We start from the raw sequence: 12,573 nt of genomic DNA on the forward strand, positions 1-12,573 counted from the left end.
CTCAAAATGCCCTTCAATAAACCTATCCAAAGATAGCATACACATCTGGACACAATTGTAAGTCATCTCCACCTCTTTCTGTCACCTTAAACCCGAGGAGGTTGTTTGTCACTAACTCATTTATTTAATCTGCTTGAATAAGCTCTAGAGATGATGGTCATGCCAGTAGCCAAGTGGATGAATCTCTTTGTTTTCTGTCTATCTTTCTTATTCTTTTTCATCTTATTCTTTCATCCTATTTGTCATTATATTTCTTTTTTTACTAGCAATCCAGATTATCAATTAATTTTTGGTTAAATATAATTAAAGGTACCAGCTGTTGTACAGTTACAATACTGTAAAGTACCCAACCAGATACATGTATTGTACATGGCCTACTCACTGGGTACTGTACTGCTGCCTGAGTCATAAGGCAATCTCTACCTCTAGATAGATACGGGCTACCATATCTGATTCTTGGTATGGTACCAGGTACGGCATTTAGCAGTACAATCAATTCAGATACAATACTGGTACTGTAGCTAGGTATGGTACCAGTACTGTATCTGTTTGGTTGTTGATGCCAGCTAAACAACCAATTAAAAACAATTTAAAAACAGATTGAAAATGAACTGAAGTCACTGGGACACACTGGCCTGCCAGTGACTAGCAATTGGCGGCTGTGGGCCCTAATCTATCATCAAGACCTTTGGGACAGCTACTTGAACTCTTGTAAATTGAACTATAGAGCTGCATACTCACACTCTATGAAGGCATCACCTTTTTCTATGGCATACAGCAGCAGAGCTGAATAAGCCTCCAAAGGTTATAGTGCTCAACACCAAGACTGGCACAGCACCAGGTATTTTTTCAAAAGCTTATAACAGGGCCAATTTTTCACTTTTTTGGGTTCTGATTGAAGTTTTAAAATGGGATGATTGGCAGCTATCCAAAATCAATTGGAATTTGTGAAAAGGATTGAAGCTCAAAAACAGTGCAAGATTGCCAATGACCAACTTTTCCTTTTCAAAAAATTCAAATTAAAAAATATATACACTGATAGGTTGGGTGGCACACTGTCATGTGAGAGAAAAAAAAAGAGAAAAAAAAAATTACTTGTGTGAGGCAAATTTTTCAGATTTCCTGACAAAAAAAACGACAAAAGACACTCGGAGTGCCACAGGTCCAAAAGACTTGCGCACCAAAGAACAGTCAAGTATGAAAAGAGCCTGCGTGTTGGGGTGGAGAGTTTCAAAAATAGGAATTGCACATGTCTTGACTTGATTGATAAGTTGGTTACACTCCCACCAAGCATCAGATTGGCTTCCAGAATATATTACAACACCCGCATCAGTGAATCACAGGTCTGTAACAGAATCGGAAGGAAGGATGAGGCAACCTGTTGGTTCCATAATGAAGTCCAAGACATGCATGAGTTTGCCTTGTGATTTCAGTCGGAGATCACCATCATCCTTTGATAACCATCCCGTCGATTCATCCTTGTTTGCGTGGACCGTTGATTCATTGTGATAAATACAAATGACCTCCTTATCACTGAAGCCTAAGACGGGTTGAGTGATCTTGTCGAGATGACGTCCATTGTATTTTTTAGGACGGAGACAGAAACTGGTGAGTTTGTCAAGATACTTGCGCCGGTACAGAAGAACATCAGCTTGTTTGTGTCCATTGTAATAGAGGCACTTCTTAAATGGTTTGAAACCCAAGCCAAGCTTATGCATCCATTGATTCACTGTCATATAAGAGATATGATCTTGAAAGTTGGGGAAATCAGGCAAGATTTCAGTGTTGATGATATAAGCAAGCTTGGATGGAGTGGTCTATGAGATACAAATAAAAAAGCAATGGAAATTGGTTAGTATCTGCTCTACCCAGCTGTACATAAAAAAGATGAGTTATATGGATAGCCATACCTTTCCAGTTTTATGGGTGGGTATTGAGTCAGTGATGCATTTACGGAAATCAAAGTTGTCAAGAATTGAAATGTGATTTGTTGATTCACCACGTCCATCAGGAACCAGACGCTTGTGGGAAAGGATGTACTTGGCTTGGGATCTAAGTTTGGATGCATGAGAAGTTCCACTTGTGAATTCCGGATCGGGATTCTGAGCTTGGAGAAAGGCACTGTGGACTGTTTGCAATGAGGCTTCAATTGTTGATGATTGAGGGTTAGAGAGGTTCAGCTGTTGGGTGTGGTAGTTGAAGTCTTGCAGTTCACCAAGTAGGTCAAAGTAGCGGTTGGTTAGTGAGATGTTAGCTTTGTGTGGGTTGTAATAGACAGCAGCTTCTTCAATAGCCTTGTCAAGGTGAGTCCAGGATTGATTGATGTTGTCAATTTCAAATGGGGTCTTGGTAAACTTTTCAGGTTCAATTGCAGGGGATTGAGGCCGTGCTGGCATAGGATTAATAGGTGGTGAAGCTCCTTCTGAGTGGAATGTGGAATCAGGTGATAAGCTTCCTTCAAGATTGCTGTTGGAGTCTGAGGTAAGTGATGATTCCAAGCTGCTGAGATTGGAGAGTGAGGAGGTACAAATGATTTTTGGACGCTTGCAAGGTCCACAATCTTTGAAGTGCTGCCTCTGCGACCTCTGAGGCCTCTTGAGTTTCATAGCTGTGATTGATAGGAGTTGATCAATGTTGTGTTGGTTTAATCAGACTAATGAGAGGTCTCAAATCCGGTTGAGACTAATCAAAAGTTGCAAGGAATCGGTTTCTTGAGTCCGGTCAAGTTTCCAGAGACCTTGCTGCTATGATCCTGATTGATAGATTCAAGTTGATTGATAGATAGTCGAGTTGATCCGTTGATGGGTTGATAAAGCAATGAGGTAGGTGATTGATAGATCAATCAAACCGTATCACTTATGACTTTTTGAAATTTGAAATTTGACCCGGCCCCACTCAAAAACAAAAAAAACAATCCGGTGTTATGGCAGTCTTGGTGTTGAGCACTATAGTATCAAATACAATGACTCAATTGAAAACCTGGAACTAATTCACTGAAAAAGTAAGTTATAAATTAGGAAGCACTTGAGGACAAGAAAGGAGCTCATTGACAAGCTCAACTCAAGAGCATCAGCCAGAAATCCTATTGGCAAAGCCTCTTATACCAAAAGACATATCAGGAGAGGAGATAGAGTGCTCCAAACATTTGAAGGACAGCCATCAAAGCTGCATTCCAAATGGGATGGACCTTTTATTAACCCTATTATGCAGATATAATCTTCATTGGTTTCTCCAATGCTCCACTTGCTGACAACAACAAGGGAATGATTCCACCAGTCATGCACAACATGCTTGGCTCTGTTCATCTTGAATGGTTGATTGAACCTATGATGAATTAGCAAAGTTGAAATCGCAGCCCAGCAACAAAGAATCTCCCAACTAAATGATCAAATACATGTTTTTGTGCTTCAAGAAGTTGTAAATACTACTGCAAATCAATCATATCTAAATATCCAGGCCCAAACTGAAATACAATGCTATAAATGCATATTGGGCACCTGTGTGTGCTCCAACAGCCCTTTTTCTGTTTTCCCAATATGGGTGACCACAAAGGGGAGTTTCTTGGGTCAAAAGTCCAAAAACCGGCGTATATGGGTCACCAAAAAAGGGATTATTCAGGTTTTTCTAAATCTGACCAGACAAAGGGAATTTTTCTTGTAACCCACATTTGAAGGTGCATTGCAAGTTCCTGGTGTTGGGAAGCTGCACGGATAGAGTATACCCATACCTGCATCCGTGCTCACACTCGCACCCGGTTCCACCCGCATACAGCTCCATCCATGTCTTTCCCGGTTATTGTTCCCGTTGGAATAGGAGCTAGAGTAAGTATACAGAAGTATACGTTCCTATAAGTTCTACGTGCGTGTATTGGGACTTGAACGCCAAGAAGTTGATCTCTCTGGCCTACACCAGGGGGTAAACCTACGGCAAGAAAACGGTTTTCGAACCCGTTTTCCTGCCGTCACGGTTTTAAACTATTTGCGTCGTTTCTGAGACGATTTCAGATGGGACCGCACAAACACGGTTCCCATCACTGTTTTTGGCGGTGCAAGCAAACCGCCTCGGTGACCCCTGAACACAGTCCCTGGAACAAGGCCTGGAACGTTCTGGAACGTTCCTGGAACGTTCTGAGGGTACGGCGTAGAATTTGCAAAAAGGGAGACTTGAACACAGGCTCAAAACCAATGAGCGCAGAGCATCCCCGAGCCTTCCACCTCTGCACCATAGGGACCACACTGCCAGATCCCCTTGTGTCGAATCAATATGATTTCAAATTGTCAACCAATTCATAAAACTTAGATTCAAAAAAACAAGAAAGGTGAAAGGGGTAGGAATTGGATGAGGACTTTAAAAAATGGGGAATAGAAATTGAGTAATTGGTAAACCAAATCAGAATTTTTAGAGAGAAAGATAAGGAATCTTTTTTGGGGGAAAGTAAAGGTAGGATGAGGTACACGAAACAAGGATTCGATCCTGAGTTTGATAACCGAGTTTGATCAGTCAACGAAGTAGGTAATTGTATAACTCACACGAAAAATGTTTTCTTGCGTGAAGAACAAAACTTGAAGATTGAAGAAATCAATATGAGCAAGGACAACATGTTTTTGGTTTGTTTTTGAAAGAAGTTCATATACCAACATCTTAGTATTAAAAGGATACAAGATCAAGCGGATCACAACACAAGTACAATTATAAAATCTGAGTATGTAGATGTTTTTGCACGTGCTGCTTGTGAAGGACAATGCCTTTTTAAAGGTAGTGCTTTGTTCAACACATGGTGATTCAGATTGATTGTGACCTTATCGGTGGCACAATCAATCAGTGTGAGTTGAGGTGAGTTGTCTTTTTGAAACATAACTTTCATCCGTGACCGTTTTCATACGGTCACTGTTCATATATTGACAGTTCTCGAACAAACCGCTTCACCACCGCCTCAGCAGCCGTTCTCAAACGGTTGCTGACATGCAGCTCGTTCAAGAAGCGGTGGTGGAATGGTGTCCGAAACCGTTTCGGCGAAACCGGTTCCACACCTTCCTGGGCGGTTCTTGTGACGAAACCTTTGAAATCGTCACAGGAACCGGCCGAGGCCGAGGACCATTACCCCCTGGTGTAGCTGTTTTCATCGTCGTCGAGCGTTACGTCCGTATGCAAGAAGCGTGGCCAGACAAAAGAATTCCAAAAATAACATGTGTATGTATGGTAACATCTCCCCTGCTGGATGGCCGGGGAGTCTAAGGGAATCGTGAGAAGATGGCAGTACACTATATCTAAATCTAATCCGAGGCTTGAGCTTGGCGACTTCGGCCGGTGATAGAGGCGCGCAACTTCGCAAGTGAGTTGTAGTTATTCCGGGAGATGTATAGGAGATGTGGTTTCTTAAAATTTGGTACCAAGCACATTGTAAAATATATACTTTGCATTCAGACACGATTTGTATGTACTGACTGCCAGATCGACTTATCAAGCTTCTATTCACTTTTCTCAATTCTTAAGCTTCTTGAATCTTTACTGTCGTTGAGGTTCCCCCCTTCAGGATGAATCTTTCCCTGCCATCACCTCTTTCGACTGCTGCCTCTCGATCATCGCCTGATAGTGATTGTGCTTATCGCGCCTATCCCTCAAGCCCAACCATGTCTCATTCACGTTCATTTGAGTCTGAATCAGTGACTCATTCGCAAACCCAGGGTGCCTCATTACATTCTTCTGGTTCCAGCGCTAATACCGCCAGCTCTTCTAAATTATTCACACTTCTCAAAGGCCAATTTGCTCATCGACAGCTGATGTGCGTTCGAACCTTAAATCTTAACACTCCGATTCGCCCTGTCACTGACCCACGTTTTGGCTGCCTTAAGCTTCCGGGCAGAAGTAGTCCAACAACCTGAGCGATGTCGTATGTCGGGCTTTGGAGAAGTCAGTGCTTTCATCTCCAAGCAGAGCTAATGCAACCGCGTGACCATTTACTCAAAGTCTCGACTTTCGTGTGTTACCGCGCTACCATTGCGGTCTTTTGCAGAAAGACCGCCGCCCAATAGGTTGAGTTAAATCTCATCTGGATTTTAAACGCGCTCTTTGTTCTCACTGAGCGCTCTTGTGTGTCTGGGGTGTACCTCTTACTTGGAGGGGATTGCGTCCGATACACACTCAAGTATATCAGTCTATAGCAAAGCTTCTGATCATCAGGTCTTCTTTCCTAACAGATCCACCACCGGTCGTTAAATTGAGTGTAGTGGATTCACGCGGTGGGATTGTGGCGCCTGAGTTCGTCACTATTCTCTACCCTTTGTCGACCTCGATTGTGACTGAACTGATCTCCATATGTGCCATAGAACGATCGATGCAGATACACTATTTTGCCATGTGTCACTCCACAGTGCCGATCGGCGGGAGCCGCGTGGTTTAGTTTACAATCCATCGTCTTCTATAGTTGACCAATTGTCATCTCCCGTTCTGAATGTGTCTGATTCGGAGTTGGAATCGTATCCCGTACGCAATTTGCTTGGGTCGTTGACCACTCAGGCGCGCCTTTTGCGCAACGAGTTTGGACAGCCTGGTAAATCCTTGAGTTTTGCGACATTTGTCCACTCTGATAGCTCATCAAATGTAATACTCTTTGTTTTGTTCAGGTGTTTATTTCATATTTTCGGATCTCGCAGTTCGCACCGAAGGCAGCTGGACATGTCGTTTCTCAATAGTAGACCTCAATTCGTAAGTGATTCTTCAAGGTCTAATGATGCACGCACACGACCGTTCATTAAGCTTACCAGACGTGACGTTGGTGCAATCAATATAAAGACCAGATGACAATCTTGATGGAGATATGCCGGAATTAGTATCCACTTTCAGTGAGCCTTTTCACGTCTCTCCCGCTAAAACATTCAGGGGAATGTTGGACTCTACTCCCCTCACAAAGGCATTTTCGAATCAAGGTGAGCAAGAGCATAATTACTTCCTAGAATGCTGGCTCCTTGTTCCGAATTTCTAATGTCCCGCCTTTCTATCTGTTTAAAATAGGAGTGAAGCTCATTCTTCGCAACGTCGGTTGTTCCAATAGCGATGAGGCACCATCTTCTTAATTTTTCTCAAATTGGTTCAAACACGCATTTTTTTTGCTCGAGGTTATGATTTGTTATTCCGAAAAAGCATTTCTGACATAGGATGTGGCCGTACATAATGTTTCATAGTGTAATAATCTGTAAAGTCGTGATTGATAAATTTTCTCTGTTTCTGCAAAAATGCATTGTTTTCTCAAGTCGCATCAGCTCCAGATAGAGATGGAGTCCAAAGCTTTTCATATGAGTTCTAACACTGTGTCATCACACCGTGTATGTATTTGTGTAGCATGTTGATGTGCACACACAAAAGACTTTTTGTAGAGGCAAGACGACTGAACCCTCAAACAAGTCTTCAGTACACAAGGCAGATTTATTTTGTTGAGGTGCGCTCAGACGGTGAGATTTCAAGACATGGGAAGGTTGATTGTGTCCAGACATTGATTTTGAATAACAGTTGTACCCCAAGCACACATTTGTGCCCCCTTTGTGACAAAATACCTTCTCCCTGATCAGCCAAAGAGCATGCCTGTGAATCCAGGCAGAGGCCTGTGTCACATGTGTTTCACTTTTTATAATCTTGAGGTTTTCAGATCTTTGATATGCAGTCCACTCTGCTTGAGGCAAATATCTCCAAAGCCCTCATGGAAGCAGTCTCACAGAAAGAACTTGATGTTAGCTGTAGCCTGTTGGATCAAGCCCTAAGAGGGCTCCCTCAAGGGAGACAAGTTCAAAATCATGACCGTTGTTGTTTCTTTTTTGAGTATAAGACAATCAAGGATAAAGCTACAAGGGGCTCTGAACAAATGTGAATGCAAATAATAGTTCAGCCAGCCCTCAAACAACCCAAACCCCAAAATGTGATCCAACTGAAAACAATCCTGTCAAATTGTATTGCTTTCTAAACTGTTTCTGTGTCTATACTTCAATTTCCTGGGGATGAAAGTTTCTTGTTTCAAGTTTTTGATAGAAAAATCCAATTTAATTGATTGGTTCCTCAGCTGGGTTTCATGTCTCAGCTACTTCTGATGCAATAGAATAAAAGTTCACTTGGATAAAGCTCTATAGCACTTGTACTGGATGAAGTAATCACCAGTGAACAGCTTCTTCAATAGCATCTTTCATATATTCTTGCATTAAACCATGCAAGAATTGAGTGTGATGAAGATAAGCCACCAAAACACTGAATGCTTTCTATATGGGATTGAAACCTGTGGATAAGGTGAAAGGTACATCAAGCGGGTTCCACGCTCTTCACACAGCTCCTCAATTTTCCCTCTGTGATGAACACAAGCATTGGCACTGGTCGGAACTGAATTTTGAGGTGGATATGGAGTCATTTTTGGAAATTGAGAAAGACACTACTAGCTAGTCAGCAGGTGATGATAAATCAAAAATGTTCAGATAGACTACCAGGTTGAATTTGAGGAAAGTGCATTCCCCCACAACTTTGCTTTTGGGGTGTGTTATAATATCCTTGGCGGCTTCAAAAGATCAATCATGATTATGCCAAATCAAACAACTCTCAATGTATGCATACAATGGGGTGAGAAAACATCAATGGTTGAGTGGACCTGAAAATTGAAGAAAGGTTGTATTGGACCGTTCTTGCAAGATCAAATTGCCAATCAATGAAACTTTTTGTGCTAATTTTCTCTCTCAAAGGGGTGTTCAGGCTTGCACAGTACTCTCAATCAGAACAAGATCAAAAACATTCATTTTTTGTTGACACCTCTCTGTGTGTGCACATTGAGGTGCCACACAACTACAGCCACAGTGTCAGATGCTTTGGAATATGAACTCGTCCATCCATATGCAATTTGTGATACAAGAAAGGACCCAAATTGAATGTATTGTTCATTGTTTTGGGGGAGAACTATGACAGAAGAAAACTCCAACCAAATATGCACTGCAATTGGAGCAAAAAAATTCGTTGATAGCAATGTGACTTTGAGAGAAATCCGGATAGGAGAGAAATCAGGACTAGTCCAGCAGTTTGCTGCAGTGGAGATTGAGCCAAGTACCCTTGAAACCTCTCCAGACTGACATATGAGGGTATAAGGGTACAAAAAGGGCAGTTTGGCAATTTCAAAACAAAAAAGCAGGTCTGAGAGAAATTCACAAGTGCTCTTTTTGAGCAATGGAGCAACTTTTGTTTTCAAACAAAGAAAAATAATCTGAGTCAAGGGAACGATGCACAGGAAGCGGAACTATCACATACTGCAAGCACACAGAACCACACAAGTGCATCAAGATGTTTTGATTGTGAACCTTTTGCTACCACTCAAAGTCCATTGCCTCTACCACCAAGAATCACAACAATAGGTGTTAGTCCCCTTCAGGCGTACACCCTTCTTGTTTTTTCTTGGTACGCCTCAAAGGTGGACTTTTAGTGTACCTAGTACCTTACCTAGCCTGAATGAAACTAATCCACCCTTGAAACCATGTTCTCACGGCTCTCTCAACATGCCACTCTATGAAAACGGACACCCCAAGGATGATTCATTTTGTATTAAAGGAGCTCCAGCTGATCAACTTGTGAGTCAACAAGAGTAGAAAGCTTCAAGCTTAGATCATCACACTTACATCCTTGCAAGCATTCTAGATCAAGAGTCAATAATTTTTGAAAGGAAAAAAATGAAAAATCTTAACGTATCTGGAAAGCTCATTAATCAAAATTATTTATTGTATCTACCGTCAATCTACATTCAGACTCATCACATCAATAAACATTATTACAATCCCTCTTGCTAAACCAGTGTTAAAACAGACAAACAAATTAAATTAAATATGATCAATATCACTTCATGAATATTTCAATTGTCTTTTACCATCAATTTCCTAAAAGGTTTCATAAGTTGCCAATGTACAATCGATTCACCCAATCCCAAAAGATCAACTTGATTTAAATCTTTACCAACAATCACTTTACTCATCCTAACAATTCCAACTCTTGAAGCTTCTTTTAAATACTCATTAAAATCTCCTACCATTAAATCCTCATCATTTAAACTTTTTGTAAAATTATCTTCAATGATTTCTTTTGTTAACTTTTGCCAAACTGGTTTTAAATCTTTTTCTTTTCTCTCTTGGCCAATTGAAATTAATGTTTTGATTAATCTTTGAAAGTTTTCTCTTACAATTTTACATGTAATGATTTCAGGATTTTGATCATATATACAATCACACCCTTTAAGATCCTGTTATATAAATACAAAAACGTAATCAAAAAATAGAAACCGAATCCTCAATCAAACTGAGATCAAACTGGGATCATAAGAAAAAATTCTTTTGATTTCACTTACATTAAGATCATCCAAGAAATGAACCATAACAGATCCCGAATAAAATGTACTATTACTTCCATGTACCCCACCTTTAAAAAACTTATAACCCAATTCTTTTTGAAAATTAAATTCGTATTCAATAATAATAAATCGATGATTTGAATTTCCATGATTAAATTTTTCACCAATATAATTCCGTTTTGATTTTGAAACGAAATCCCATAAACTTTTTGGATACCCACGTGAATTCAGATCACACCAAATCCTCAATGGTTGTGGTAATTTAAGATCCGATTTTGATTCTGGTTTAATTGATTTGATTTTCTTTTTAGGATCTTCACCTGTTTTGACAAATTTAATCAATTCTTCGATACTTGATTCTTCATTTAAATGTGTTAAGATAAGAAGCCGATCTTCTTTCTTTCCAATTTCTGATCGATTCATTTCTTCATCATAATCAAGATGATCCAGGGAGAATGATGTAGACTGTGGCAGATTTTGAATGCGTGAAGGAGTATTAGATTTGTTCTGTTCATCAAGAGATAAGTTGATGAGATCTTGATCAGTGTTCACTTGCTGAGCTTGTATATATTCTATTTCTTCATCAAGTTCGTCATTGTGACCGAGTGATGATGAATTCGAGCATGCAAGAGTGTGAGCGCTTGAAGGGGTATGCGATTGAATCTGTCTTTCAGTAGACATATCTATGTGATCTCTATCAATGCCTGCTAACTGATCTTCGAGTTCATCATAAGGTACAAGGTCGATATCGCAGGACTCCGAGTTAGGATGAGATGAGGCTTGATTTATTGAACTTGGTCTAGATTGTGGCTTTTCCTCAAGAAGTATAATTGAATCAGAGAGATCGTGATCAGAATCATTGTTATGGTCTTCTTGTCTAGCAGGTGTTTCCAAATTACAGGGTCTCTGATTATCAATAGGTAAGTCAGGTTCAATATCCTCCATACTTGAATCTGATCCAAGATCAAGTATAACAGGTCTTTTCGGTTCCTTCTTTCCTTCCTTGGTAGTCATCATTATTGGCTTGACATCCTCTTCAAGTAGTTCATGTCTGATTTGGTTAATATATTGGGGTTGTAGTTGATCATCTTCTATGGTCCTACTGGATGATGATCGAGTTTGAAGACGTCCAAGTGATTCATGATCTAGACGAGTTCTTTGAGATATATCTTGACTGTCAGAAGTAGATGAAAGGTCAAGAGAAGCAGATCTAGTCTGACTGTTTTGATGATATTGAGTACTTTCTTCCCCCTCAAGATCAGGAAGAAAACGAGGTAACCTTGAGGTTTTAGATATCAATTGTGTTTTCTTCATACATTTAGATAAAATTGGTTTTACATCAATTTCTTCAATTTGAGGAAACTCAAAGCTTGTTTGATGAGTGATTTGATTTACATAAAACTCTCTCCCTAGTCTATCAATTTCTTTTATCCAACCATCAGGTAAAGAACGCTCTAGCGATGAAGATTCATCAGTTTGTGAAGTTTGTAATGAATTAATTCCAACAGATTCAAAAAGTCGATGTAGCCAAGGTTTAGATGACTGATTTGGCTCCTCGCGGTTAGACTTTCTTTGTTTACTGTTTCTTTCATCGGTTAGACTCGATGGGCTTCTGGGTCTCTTTAAATTATCATTTTGAGTCTTCTTCCTTGTATTTATGGGTGCTGGTGGAAGCGTCTTTGCAGATTTATCTCGTAGATTCGCAAGATATGTTGACTGTGATACGTTTCCTTCTACATTCAAGCTTAGTTGCTTGTTGGATTGACATGTAGATTGAGTTTGTTTGAGTTTTCTTGAACGTTTATCATTGGATGAATTTTTTGAGACTGATTGTGTTGAATGCTTTTGGACATGAATTGAATCTGATGAAGTATGGTTTTGAGAATCAAGTTGTTCCTCATTTTGCGATGCAAATCCTCCTAATGATCTTAACCATGATGGAAGATTCATTTTCGAGTTTATCAAGTTGTGATATGTATATAAGAAACTTTTTCGATTTGATATCAAGTTTCATGGAACATCAAGATAGAAAGTTGACCATCGTTCCTGGTGATTCTAACTTGGTAATTTTGAAAGTGATACTTTGAATGAATGAAAGTTGATGAGGACTATGAAACGAGTGTTGAGTTCAAACTTTAAATCGTGATACTGTTTCTTTTTATCGATCAAAGGGAAAATCAAGATTCATGTGAATAGCCAAAACATCATATCTGTAT

At 40.0% G+C, this 12,573-nt stretch overlaps 2 protein-coding genes across 2 annotated transcripts; one reads left to right on the forward strand and one right to left on the reverse strand.

Moving 5' to 3' along the window:
* Window positions 1–5,630: 5,630 nt before the first annotated feature.
* Window positions 5,631–7,073, forward strand: MELLADRAFT_91095 (uncharacterized protein; the record flags this gene model as incomplete). Its single annotated transcript, XM_007405096.1, has 8 exons — window positions 5,631–5,782; window positions 5,853–5,910; window positions 6,014–6,032; window positions 6,084–6,258; window positions 6,327–6,550; window positions 6,624–6,705; window positions 6,793–6,926; window positions 7,012–7,073. 8 exons carry the CDS (start codon window positions 5,631–5,633, stop codon window positions 7,071–7,073), a joined length of 906 nt encoding a protein of 301 aa, XP_007405158.1.
* Window positions 7,074–9,865: 2,792 nt separating this feature from the next.
* On the reverse strand, window positions 9,866–11,371 carry MELLADRAFT_59746 (uncharacterized protein; the record flags this gene model as incomplete). The annotated part of the gene is made up of 2 exons (XM_007405149.1): window positions 9,866–10,249; window positions 10,355–11,371. 2 exons carry the CDS (start codon window positions 11,369–11,371, stop codon window positions 9,866–9,868), a joined length of 1,401 nt encoding a protein of 466 aa, XP_007405211.1.
* Window positions 11,372–12,573: the final 1,202 nt, after the last annotated feature.

The sequence above is a fragment of the Melampsora larici-populina genome (genome assembly GCF_000204055.1).
Source record: "Melampsora larici-populina 98AG31 unplaced genomic scaffold MELLAscaffold_3, whole genome shotgun sequence".
NCBI lineage: Eukaryota > Fungi > Basidiomycota > Pucciniomycetes > Pucciniales > Melampsoraceae > Melampsora > Melampsora laricis-populina.